This window comes from Cryptomeria japonica, chromosome 5 (genome assembly GCF_030272615.1).
Source record: "Cryptomeria japonica chromosome 5, Sugi_1.0, whole genome shotgun sequence".
In the NCBI taxonomy this organism is placed as follows: domain Eukaryota; kingdom Viridiplantae; phylum Streptophyta; class Pinopsida; order Cupressales; family Cupressaceae; genus Cryptomeria; species Cryptomeria japonica.
In genome coordinates, this window is record NC_081409.1 from 285,194,618 (window position 1) to 285,207,689 (window position 13,072).

At 33.0% G+C, this 13,072-nt stretch overlaps 1 protein-coding gene across 1 annotated transcript; it reads left to right on the forward strand.

Annotated features, from left to right (window-relative positions):
• Positions 1-1,172: 1,172 nt before the first annotated feature.
• Positions 1,173-1,655, forward strand: LOC131043977 (uncharacterized). Its single transcript, XM_057977239.1, has one exon. The coding sequence runs from the start codon at positions 1,173-1,175 to the stop codon at positions 1,653-1,655; it is 483 nt and encodes a 160-aa protein (XP_057833222.1).
• The last annotated feature ends 11,417 nt before the right edge of the window (positions 1,656-13,072 follow it).

Consider the following 13,072-nt stretch of genomic DNA (forward strand, 5'->3'; position numbering starts at 1 on the left):
GGGGGGGCGGGTATTCGTGATTTGGCTATTCAAAATAAGGCTTTGGGGGCTAAGTTGATTTAGAAACTATATACAAATCCTAGTTGTTAATGGGCCTCTGTTGTGCTTGCTAAATATTTAAGGGGTCTACCGAGAGAAAGGATTTTTACTGCAACTTCCCTTTCGAAGGGCTCTGCGTTCTGAAATTTTCTGATTTCATTTAGAGAGGTGGTCTTACCTCATTTATCCTGGGTTGTCCATAATGGGAGAAAAGCTCATTTTTGGGATGAAGTTTGGAATGGGCACCCAGATCTCTCATCTATCCGAGATTGGTCCCCTTTGCCAGAAATCCTTTCATCTCTTTGGGGACTTTTTGTTGCAGATTATTTTATCATTGACACTTTTGGACCTTGTATAATTGTCAAATGGAAGGAAATCCCTCCCTTGGCTATTAACATTAATATTGTTTTGGATTTTATTGAAGAACTTTGTAAGAGACCTCTAGTTTTTCAATATAAAGAGGACTCAATGGTTTGGACTAAAAGTGCAGCTGGCTCCTATTCGGTGAAAGAGGGGTACAATTCTTTGATTCAAACCCCTATTCCTACCTACTGGCCTACTAAGTTATGCTGGCATTCTACATGTCTTCCAAAAGTAGGGGTTTTTTCCTGGCTAGCCATTCAAGATAGGATCCTCACTGGAATGCATTTAGATAGGCTTGGGATTATGGTAGTTTTCCCATGTGTTTTCTATGGTTATTGCATGGAATCAGTGGACCACCTCTTCCTACTTTGTCCCTTTGCCTCTGACTATTGGTATTGGTTGTTTGGTATGTTAGGGTGGTCTTCTGCTCTTTGCGCAAATCTTCTTTCACAATTTCAATCTTGGCCCTTGTTGTTTCCCACTTCATTCTATTCATCTTTGTGGATAGTTGCTCCATCTCTGGTGATTTGGAATCTATGGCTGGAAAGGAATTCAAGAATTTTTAATCATAAGTCGACGTCTTTGCTAGACGTTATAGGTAAAATCCAAGCCTCCATTTGTGAAGTGGTCCTCTCTTTCATTTATAAAAATTTAGGGCGACAACTTTTTCTCATTGGGATAATTGGGTTACTTGGAAATGGCTCTCTCTGCAATTGCTGCCCTCTCATGGGGCTATTTCGGATGCTTTTTCTTCGCATCTTAAGCATAAGATGGCTAAATGGAGCCCTCCCCCTTGTCCATCCTTCAAACTCCAATTTGATGGGGCCTCTAAGGGCAATCCAGGAAAGTCTGGGATTGGGGTAATCATCTTTGACCATTCTTCAAATATCATCATGGTTGTTGGCAAATACATTGGTTATGGCACTAACAACATGGCTGAATTTCAGGCTCTATCTTTTGGACTTGATCTGGCTCATTCTCTAAATATCAAGGATATTGTTATTGAAGGGGATTCAATGCTTGCCTGTCAAGCAGTTGCTGACAAAAAATGCATCTCTTGGCGTATGCAGTACCTTCTGGAGCATATTCTTCTTCAACTTAATGGCTTCTCCACTTTCTCGATCTCCCACTATTTTAGAGAAATCAATGTGTTTGCGGATTTTCTTGCAAGTAAGGTTATTAGTGACGGTGTAGACCACATTGAACTTACATCGTCGGATTTTCCTATCTCATGTATGAAAATTATATCTTAAAAATGCCTTCTTGGTGTGGCTATTCTTTCGTAAGTGCATATAATAAGGGTGTTTTGGAATAATACCATTGTTATTATCATTTATTGGGAGAATCTCCCCATTATTGAAGGGATTTTTTTTGGTTGTAGCCTTGATAGTTCTACTTGCCTTATGGGGTATCTACTTCTTTGAATGTCTATAACAAGGGTGTTGCCTTGCCTTATGACAGCACCTTTGGTATAGTCACCCCTGGAAGTGTAGCCGCTTTTAAGGATGGAGGGTGATATTCTTTGGGATCAGTTGACAGTGATTTGATAGTTTTTTCTTGTACCTTGGGTGTTGTGGTTTGCTTGGTTTTGATTTCCTTTTTCCCCTTTGGCGGTTGAAGCTAGGTTAATTAGCTCTTTCATCATGATAATTGGTGACATTGTCTCTCTCCGGTGTTTTGAAACTGGGTTATATTGCTTTTCAGGATAATCATTAGATGTTGCGGTTCAGCTTAAGTATTATATATGTTATGCCAATCATGTTTTCTTAAGCATAGTGGTGACCGATTGTGTCATGATTTTTGGGTCTCACGTTCTGCGCATTGGCTTGGTAAATTAATCATTATGCTTTGTGGGTATAAGGTTGGTGAGTTTTATTAATTGAGTTTGCTATATGTGAAGCATTTTCCATCATTCATAGGTGCTATTTGGCTGGATATTCTCTTCGTATGATATTCTGATAATCATATCATGACAACCCCCGCTCTGTTATATATCTTTGATAAGTTTTATAGGTATGAGTCATATTTGTCTATTTCTTTTTCAGTTTAGACAATACTTTGCAGGATGTGGAATTTATTGGGCAAATTTGGTGAGTTGTGGGTTATTCTGAGAAGTTGGAAAATGCAGTGTTTTGGATGGGGGAAATGGCTTCTTATCATGTTGTTACTTGTTTGGCTATTCTTATGGGCCATTATATGGATTGGTTTCACCCTGTTCCCTGAAGGTTGTCTTCATCTTCCATTACTTCTTGTATGGTTAGGTTTATGTATGCTAACCATTTTCATGTTTTCAAGATTACTTCTCCTTGGATCCCTCTTTGTTGTGTTTTTTGTTCTCTACAGATATCTGGACTCATGTGGTGCATAAGGGGATTATTTTTTGGGGATGCTTCCGATCTTAGCTGCATTTTCTGAGATGATATCCTCTCTACAGAATTACTAATACAAGCTTGCTGTAAAAGCTTCCTTTATATCTAATGTAATGGAAATTGTAATCAGGGTTTTATGGGATGTATATGGGTTATTGTATTGGGTAGGTAGGCTTATGTTTTTGAGCAAAGCTAAGGGGTTTTCTTATTGGTTCTTTCCCCTCAATGCTCTTTGAACCAGTCACCATGTAAAAAAATAAATATAATTAATATAATTTTAGTGGTATCATCCACTTTTATAAAAAAAACAAACAAAATAAACAAGCCTCATTTAGGGATCATCAATTGTGTTTCTTTCCTTCTCAATTGTCATCTACCTCTCCCTTCTTTTGTTTCTAAAATCTAGCTATGAGTTTTGAGGACCAAGTCTCCAATTTATTATACATTGAATTATTGAACATATTCTCTGCCATTTTCCTATCCTCCATGTCCGAGTTTAAAACTTTGGGTTCAACATTATTAAATTTTATCATTCAAGTATTTAGAAACTTCCTTGCTTTATAATTTGATATGTACTTGAAAGTGTTTATCAAGTAGAAAATTATGTAAAATCTATGTTTATTTTTAATGCAAACTTGGTTTTAAACTGCAAATGAGATCCAAAATGTTTACATTGTCTATAATTTATTTTGGTTGAACAAACAGGCAATAGGAACATCAAATTTGTTTTGAATTTCTTTTTGCAGAATTGATTAGAAACATATTATTCCTTTAACATGTTACTTCATTACCTCCTCTGTATGCGATTCATTCTATAATTTTCTGCTGGAATATAATGAACACGATTGTGAATATTACAAGGAATCCTTACATGCAATATTTCTCAAAGACAATTATAAGTTAATCAAGAATTCTCAATTCAAACATGAGCCAATTCCATATGTTTAATATGAGAACTCTATTGGATTATATTTGAGAGGGGTGGGACAAATTTCATTTTACTATTTTAATTCTTGTATTTTATATATATATATACACATATATCTATATACATAGATATATATACATATATATATATATATAGCTATGTATATATATGTGTACATATATCCCTCTACTTGCATATTCAGGCCGTCAAACTCTATAAAAGGCCATATATAACATAGGTTATTTATAAATTGATTAGGTGCCCTATATTTTTTGTTATCTTAAGGTTTTTATTTCTGTTGCAGATGAGATTATGAGGCAGTTTTATAGAGAAATCTTGAATTTTGAGTTGCATGGGGTTTGAGATTGAATTCATTATTCAACTAGGATTTATAAGATCATTCGCACCTTCATTGTCATAATGCAGCTTTGTTTTAAATGCATCTATGCATTTTTGTATGGGTCAAGACCCATGATATTCGTGGTATTGATGTCTAGGCATTTGTTGTAATGATACCATATATATATATAAATTTATGACTACACTTGTATGTTGTATTCAGCTTCACCATTTTGATTTTTGAAATGATATGTTAGTTGAATTAGCTGTATTTTTTCATAGTAGTGATTCACATTGATTATAAGTATTGTGTACACTGTATATTATTGTGTTATCATGATATGGAATAAATTCATAATTAAAATATTGTTATCATAATGTGAATTGTGTAATGTTGTCTATGGATATTTCATATTGGTTTTTTATATGCATCTTTGATTATTTGTACTAGGTAGATGCACATAACATTTCATTTGAGTGTGTATTCATATATTTAAAATTTTAAACCAACAGTGATTGCAGGCAATTTGAGTTGGGTATGTTGTATTTTTATTTGTGTAAAGCCCTTCTATTTGTGACGCAAAATGAAAGAATGAGTTAAATGTTCAAACCAGTGATCCAATCATCCGAATCACTTAATATTCAAAATTTTCTTAACTATACAGAACCTGTAAAATTCATGTTGCTTATTTGGTTAGCTTAATTTGTTATTGCATTATGTTGATGTGACTTGGAAAGGAGTTCTACAGTTTTTAAATTTGGTTAAATGTCTTAGACAATAAACGACGAAAGGCTGAAATTGGTTTATAATGCATATGCTAATGGCATTTACATTATTGCATTCTTCAAATCCGGGTTCTAGCATTTGGAATCAAAACAATGGATTATTCAAAGAAATTATACACAAAAAGAATTGCCTGATTGCTTGTGCTTGTGAAATTATTTAAGGTATTTTCCTTGTTTTTTTGTTTGCCAGTGAGTACGTATTTGAATGAAATGATTGGGCCATGTAACAAATTAAAGTTTGAATTGATTATGCAATAGATTAGATTCTAACCCCTTAAACGCAATTAGCAAGAAAGGGTGATTGTGGTCGAACACTTGATCTCCAATTTTAGTGAGAACCCTCCCTTCTTGCATGGTTTTTGGAGCGGTATTGTCCAGTGACTAAGTCTTTCTTTCCCTTGTGCAGTCATGCTTTGTGCAGTGACTATACACTCTTTTCTCATTAACATGTCATGTCACAATAGTCCTTGTGTGTTTGTGTACAGTTATCACACATGAGTGTTGCAAGTGCAACATGCATAATTTGATCATACATTCATTTACGACTACTATCTTGAGTGCAATCCTGGGGAATTACATCAATGCTAAAATATGTAACCCCTTTGTCATTAAACCATTTTCCTTTTGGAAAACGCCAATTGAGAAATAAAATAGATAGATATTTTGCCAATTTGGAATTTTGGGTCCGAAATTGTTTGATTTTATTAGCTCTCAAGCAAATAAACTTCTTTGCAGCAATAAGCTCTTGGTTTTAAGATTATGGAATCATGCTTTTAAAGTAGAATTTTGTTTAAATTGATGCTCTGTTAATTAGGACAAACACTCTTGTTGTGTATGCAGAGGTGAAATGATTGGTTTTTTCCCTGTTCATGGGGTTTGGATGATTTCTACTTTAATTACTCCATTTGGGTTCTCTAGCCTCTAGAGAGTTTGTGTGAATCACCACTCCAGAACTGAGCTTCCATTTCAAATAACTTTTGGGGTTTGCAACTTACTATATCAAGATTTATTAGTTTCCTTAGGGATTTTGTGTTTCCGCATTGGCTGAGTTTTTTAAAGTGTTAAGAGTTTCTAACAGTCTGATTTTCACATTTTCACTTTTTAAGACACTGATAAAAATAACAAATTAATCATGGAATTCAACAGGAAAATTTGTCCACATCCATCATATAATGATATACAAAAATTAAAAATAGATGCTAACGTATAGATATAGCAGATATTATCTATCAGTAAAGTAATCAATTACATGCAATTTCCTTAGCCCTGTAGCCACCTGAACTTTTGATTGCACACAAATTGCTCCTATCGGCAATTCACATTGCACCTCCCAGGTGCAAGCGCTAGTTTTATATGATTTGTATCATAGATAAGTGCATCACATCTTGTAATAAAATTTTTAAGATATTTTCATTGTTTTTCTCTTTCATCTTGTATTTGATTTTTTTTCAATCCTCTTTTCTTGAGTTTTATGTTATATTTTAATTTTAGATACAAATTTTGTTTTCTTCTTTTGGAATTCTTGAGGCAGTTAGAACTTACAAAAGAACCCATCAAGTACAATTTAATTAATCTTATATAGCTAAATCACATATTTTACTATGGTCGAGTGTAATATGGACTACACAATCATATATATTAAGTTTTGGTACCCTTTATGTTATCTATCTATTTATTAAAATGGGGATGAAACCAAAACGTTATTTTATAAGAAAAATTCAATGAGCTCTTGCATGATTACTTTTAGGTTCCTTCTAGGTCTTTTTTACTAATTTAATAATCATAACTAAGCTAAAAAAGATTATAAGTGTATCTAGCTTTTTTTGTATCTCTATATTGTGAGTTGGTCAGTGGTAGGTGTGATGGCTCCTTGCTCTTTTAATTTTTTTGGAAAATTCTAGTTGGTTGATAAAAAGGAAAACGTTCTCTACCTAACATATTTCAAATCCATATATCCTTGTTATACATTATATCTAGTATATTTATCCTTGTCTTCATATAAAAAATTTTAATTTTTAATTTTATATTATATTAACGAAATATACAATTTGTTAAATCAACATCATATGCTAAGAGATAAATATTAGATGCGTAAGATTTTTCCAAATTTTCTTTTTTAAGAATACTAGTAAAAGAAGTATTAATGGAAATTAAGAAATTTTTATTTAGTGGTGAGATAATTTCATCAATGGTTCTAGTAACAATAAAAGAAATGATTCTTGTGGGATAATAGTTATTAAATGATTTGGAATGATGTTCATATTTGAGTACTCTAGTAATCTAATCAAGTATTTATCTTTTGTTTAAATAGAGAGTAATATAGTATTTGAATAACTTGGTCTAACTAGTTATTTGATGCTTGTTAAAATTTTTGATTATATTGAATTGATTATTTTTATCAAAATATTCAAATTTTGCATTGTTCATGCTCTTGATTATTATTCGATTGTAGATAATGTTATTATAGATCATCTGAATGTAAAGTTTGAAGTATCCATAATTGGACAAGACTAGCAAGACAAGTTTCTCTCTCAAGCACTTGGGAAAAATTTATTAGTGTATTACATACTTTTCTTGTTTGATATGAAAATGTAATTCATACTTTTACATGACAATAATACTCAATGTACATTTTAGCATTCATTTTAGTTATCATCTCTGAAATAAGATCTCTAAATGTACAAGTTTAAATGATTTATCGATCATTTGTGAAAACATATAAGGGAAACTCATTATTTTCATGGGTTGCACTGAGCTTTTGATAAGTAGATAGATTTTCAATGTATTCTTTGAGAAGTATTTGCTTCCACCTCTTTCAGATATTAATCTTTAGAGATTACTTGCAAGATAGGATTTACTTTATAAATGAACATTTCTTCTATTTGAGCTAGTTGTCCTAGCAGAACTTGTTGTTCTCTTGGGTCCATGTTATTGAGTGGTGAGATTAAATGTATACCTTTTCATTAAAATTCCTTCAACAAGTAGTGGTAGGGTATGATGAGCATAGGAGAATTCATGAGGAGGATTATTTGCATACACTACATGTTTGTAGGCTAGGTAATACACCTATTCTTTCTCAAAATATTTTCAATATTGCTACAAAGTTATCATTTTTTTTAATAGAGGCATGTGTTCCTCTCATTTCTATCATTGGGTAGTTCATTTTTATTTTTTGAGGAACCTACGTGTAGTTATCTAGTATTAATGTTAGGTATAATAATCCGAGCTCCATTTTTTATTCTACTCTCTCCCAGTTTGTATTTTCTTCGAGGTAGGATGCCTCTCTTTAGTGTAAGTGTCAACCTTCTATTATTAGGGTATGACAAGGTAGATTACTAACAATCATACAATTAAAAGAATTGAACTATAAGAAAATGTCACCAACACAATATAAGTGAAACAATTAATGCTAGAAGTAATAGTTCTAAATATATTTTTGCATGAGAATAATATACAAGAAGCATGAAATACTGTGCTTAAAACTTATTACAAAAGGTGCAGTTGGAAAATTATATTTATATATATTTATATGCAAACATGTCCGTATGCTTTTTCACATAAAAATACAACAGTCATACTACAAAATTGATATCAATAACTTTAGAATAAGATAATTGTGCACTCAATTACATAGTTTTATTCTAAACATATACATCTCTAAGAAAGCATGTATTTTTTTTATTAATTATCATACAATTATTTAAGTCTAAGGTTGGGTTTCCATTTCATTGTACATCTCTTTAATTTGGTCAAGTATGGTATTTCTTTCTTCATCAAAATCTATTTGCTTGTCCTTTGTGACTATTGCCTTATGTTGTTCCTCATTATCATATGTCTCATTTCAACATGTAAGGTTGAAGACATATTGTTTGTTCAATACAACTATTATCACTTCATCTATAGTACATTTTACATATGGGTTGTGTCGTGCTTGTGAAGTGTATACCTATAGCTGCAACACAAAACACTGAATAGATCATTACAAGCATGGTTAATGAATTTAAAGCAAAGAAAGATAAAACCATAGCTAAGCGATCTATCGCCTACTAGTAAATGCGAGTATGAATTTGCTCTCAGATCTGGTTAGCAATTTCAGTGACTTGACTACACCTAGATGGAGGATTTAAGATGATAATGATGATGCATTTAAGCTAGCAATGATGAGATTAAGCTAGATGATAAGAAAATTGAGCTAGAAATAAGATAGATTTAAGCTAAAATTGATCATGATAACAATGCTAAAATGCTATATGCCTATAGTAACAATGCTTGAATGCAAATGAGATAGATTCGGGATGAATGAGATGAATCAATCAGGGTCTATTTATAGGATTTCCAAGGTTAGGGGTGAGGTGGCAGGAATCAATGATCTACATTAAGTCTAAAGATATCAGTGGTAAAATTGGAGGAGGTTGGCAAAGAGGTTGGATTAAAGGAAACAATTGGAGGTTGGTAGGAGAAGGGGTTGGATGAAAGGGGACAATGTCATCTCCATGGTGACAAGTGTCAAGAAGATTATAGAAGAGGTTGGATGAAAGGGAACACTTAGTGACAAGTGTCACAAAGCTTTGCTCGTGAGAGGGAAAAGTGTTCAAGGAAAGAGGACATGGTGGTTAGGATGTAATGGGTAAAGTTTAGGAATGGTTAGGTTAGGTGGTTAGAAGTTAGGAGAATTTGAATTTAAAAATTCAAATAATAGGAAAAGGCTAATTAATTTCAACAACTCATGAATTTGATGTTTTTTAATTAATTAGGGGATTAGAAGAAATGATTTTTGATGGGAAGAATTAATTAATTAAAGGGGATTATTGAAATGAACTTATTAAATAAATCCTTAGATTTATTAATAGGTAGATGAATTGGAGAACTTAATCAAATTGCTTATGAATTTAATTAAATTGGGAAGGAGGATTAATTAAATAATTTCTTATTTAATTAATTATCTTCAGACCTTGATTTATTGAATATTTTTCAATACGTACCTTGCTCTGCTATTTGGCGAAATGCGAAAACAAAATACAGCGAACTTGGCTAGGTTTCCAGCGGGGGGTTGCAGGCAAGTCTTCGCCACGCGCCCGAGAAGCATCACGATCTTCAGTCCGCCATGTAAGGGTCTTTCTGCAACAAATGAAAGGCGTTCGGTTTACAGAACGGGCGCATTTGGGAAATTCGATGAAATTAGGGCAAAAAAACCCGAAGTCTTGTCACTTCCCTCCGACGGAATTTTGCAAGTCGCTCGGCCAAAAGTTGCCAAGAAGAAGATGGGCGTAAATAGAAAGTTGTCTTCAAACTTCGATAGGCATAAAACCACAACCTCGAACCAGCATCCGACAACTGGGGCAAACATGGTGCCGCTCGGAAAAGTAAGAAATTTTGTGCCAAAACCCAGATTAAGTCTGAGGCGGATTTGTAATATCCCGGATGAGTTAATGGAACCCCAATTCAAATTTGCTAATTAATTTCAACAACTCAAATAATAGGAAAAGGCTAATTAATTTCAACAACTCATGAATTTGATGTTTTTTAATTACTTAGGGGATTAGAAGAAATGATTTTTGATGGGAAGAATTAATTAATTAAAGGGGATTATTGAAATGAACTTATTAAATAAATCCTTAGATTTATTAATAGGTAGATGAATTGGAGAACTTAATCAAATTGCTTATGAATTTAATTAAATTGGGAAGGAGGATTAATTAAATAATTTCTTATTTAATTAATTATCTTCAGACCTTTTTTAGCTGTACACGTTTTGTCCCTCTTTGAAGTGAGGTGTGATGACGCATTGATTCAAAGAATAATTTCCTTTTGATGATGATATTGATTTGATAGGATGCCCTAGCTCTTGATTGATTGATTTGCAGTATGAGTATGCCCCCTCGGGAGATCAATTGAGATAATTGATCTTGTTGGAGTGATTGGATAATTGTGAAATTGATGTCTCGATTAGAAATGATTTGATGTCTGCAATTGTGATTGATGAAAGTGTAAGTTCTTTGATCACGATGATTGATAGGGTTTGATAAATTTTGATTGACAAGATAAGATTGATAAGATCTAGATTTAGTCTGGTTTTAGGAAAGATACCTCCTATATAAGACAAAGATGATCAGAAGTGTCTGGTTTCAGGAACGATATATCTAGTATAAGACTTGATCAGATGCATCTAGTTTCAGGAAAGATATATCCTATATAAGACATGATAAAATAGATCAGATTCAGTCGATTGATATAATAGATAAGGTTGATTGGATAAGGAACTGACGGTTTGTTGATATCAGGTTGCAGGATGATTTAGATTTGTTGATGTTGGTACATTTGAGCGGGTAGCATAAGATTTGCGCTGGGTTGTCAATATCTAGAGAGACATAAGTCATCATTCAAATTCTGTATACATCTATGATAATATATTGATGATTCCTGCGATAGATTTGACCTTGGATAAGATGAGTTTTTGTGATCCCACGCAAGAATGAAATGCAAGCTAAATGCTAATACGAATGCAAAGCTATGATTCGACCAGTCACTAGATTATTGCTTTTTAATCATCATTGTGCTTTTTAAAATGTGGGAAGTGAGTGCAAACATCGATGGTATTATTAACCATGATGACTTGAGCACTATTTTCCTGGATTTTGATATGACGAGTCAGCACAAGCATTGAGGTATAATTAAACCAAGATGACCTGAGTGTTGCTTGCATAAAACATGCAATATTAACCATTTCAATAAGAAAATCAGAAATGTCTTCGATGATACTTTGATGATCATGTCTTGAGACAAATTTGCACATATTAATGATTAATTTTCAGACAGCAGACAAGAAAAATATCATTTTCCTTCCTTATTTCTCTAGTTGAAGACATCTTGGAGTTACTCAGAAATCATGATAGCAAAAATCAACTATAGAAAACTTGAACAATCATGTTAAAATTATTATCCAAAAGATATCATCCATTGAAAAGTGTGTGATGTTCTTAGACTGACTTTGTGATAGTTTGATGGTTGATAATTTGATCTTGTGTTCAATGTTGGATATGTCACAGTTTTTGCTTGATAAGAGTTGTCTAACCATTTGTTCTACCTGTTTGATTAAGCTAAGAATTGATCAAAAGTTTTTCCCCCAACTAAGTGCAGGATTTTTCCCCAAGCCTAGAAACAAATTTGTTATGATATACCCAATGATCCAAACCATGGCAAGAGATTTAGATGGGATGCTTGCGTATGTACAAAGGCTTCATGATGCATATGAACAATGCTGATGGAAAATGAATGCAAGCAGAAAGATGCATGAACTAATAGATGGAAGAGCTAGCTGATAGATAGCGCCTATTTGCCAGGTTTTCACCATCTATTTTTATTACACTTTTTCTCATATTTGATTTCTTTTTTTGGATTTTCTGCTTTTTCATTGTTTTTGATTTTTCTGCTTTTTCACTATTTTTTTTGATTTTCTGCTTTTTCAAACATTAAAATTCTTCAGATGCATGCTATTGATGGGTTCCTCGAGCTGATCCTCATCTTGTGTTGATAGTTGATATGCTCCTGACCTAAATATTGTTGTGACCACAAATGGACCTAACCAGTTTGGTTCAAATTTTCCTTTCTTTTCTCAATCTAATTGGTTTCGTGGATTTTCCTTTAGTACTAGTTCCCCTACTTGAAAAATTCATGGTTTGACCCTATGATTATAGTTCCAGCACATTCTTTGTTGATATACCTTTAAATGATCAAAGGAATTTTGTCTTCGTTCATGGATCAGTTCTAACTCTTGTAGTCTAGATACTCATTGTTCTTCATCTGGGATGAGACCTTTTAATGATACTCATAGAGAGGGTATCTCTACTTCGATTTGCAATATTTCTTCTAATCCGTATACAAGAGAGAAAGGTGTGGAACCTATTGGTGTGCAGATACCTGTACGATAGGCCCATAGAGCAGGGTTCAGTTGAATATGCCAATCTCTCCTAGCATCATTCATTGTCTTTTTGAGGATTTTGAGAATAGTTTTGTTAGATGCTTTTGCCCGCCCATTCCCTTGTGAATAATAGGGTGTGGAGAATCTATCTTGGATTTTGAACTTCTCACATAGCTCTTGTACATCTTGACTCTTGAATGGTCTCTCATTATTAGTGATAATGGTCACTGGTATTCCATAGCGACAAATGATATAATTCAAGATAAATGTAGCAATTTGTTTTCCTATGATATTTATGAGAGGTACTACCTCAATCTATTTTGTAAAATA

What these genes read in the sequence shown, in the direction of transcription:
- LOC131043977 (XM_057977239.1), top strand. Translation starts at nt 1,173, where the DNA reads ATGGCTAAATGGAGCCCTCCCCCTTGTCCATCCTTCAAACTCCAATTT.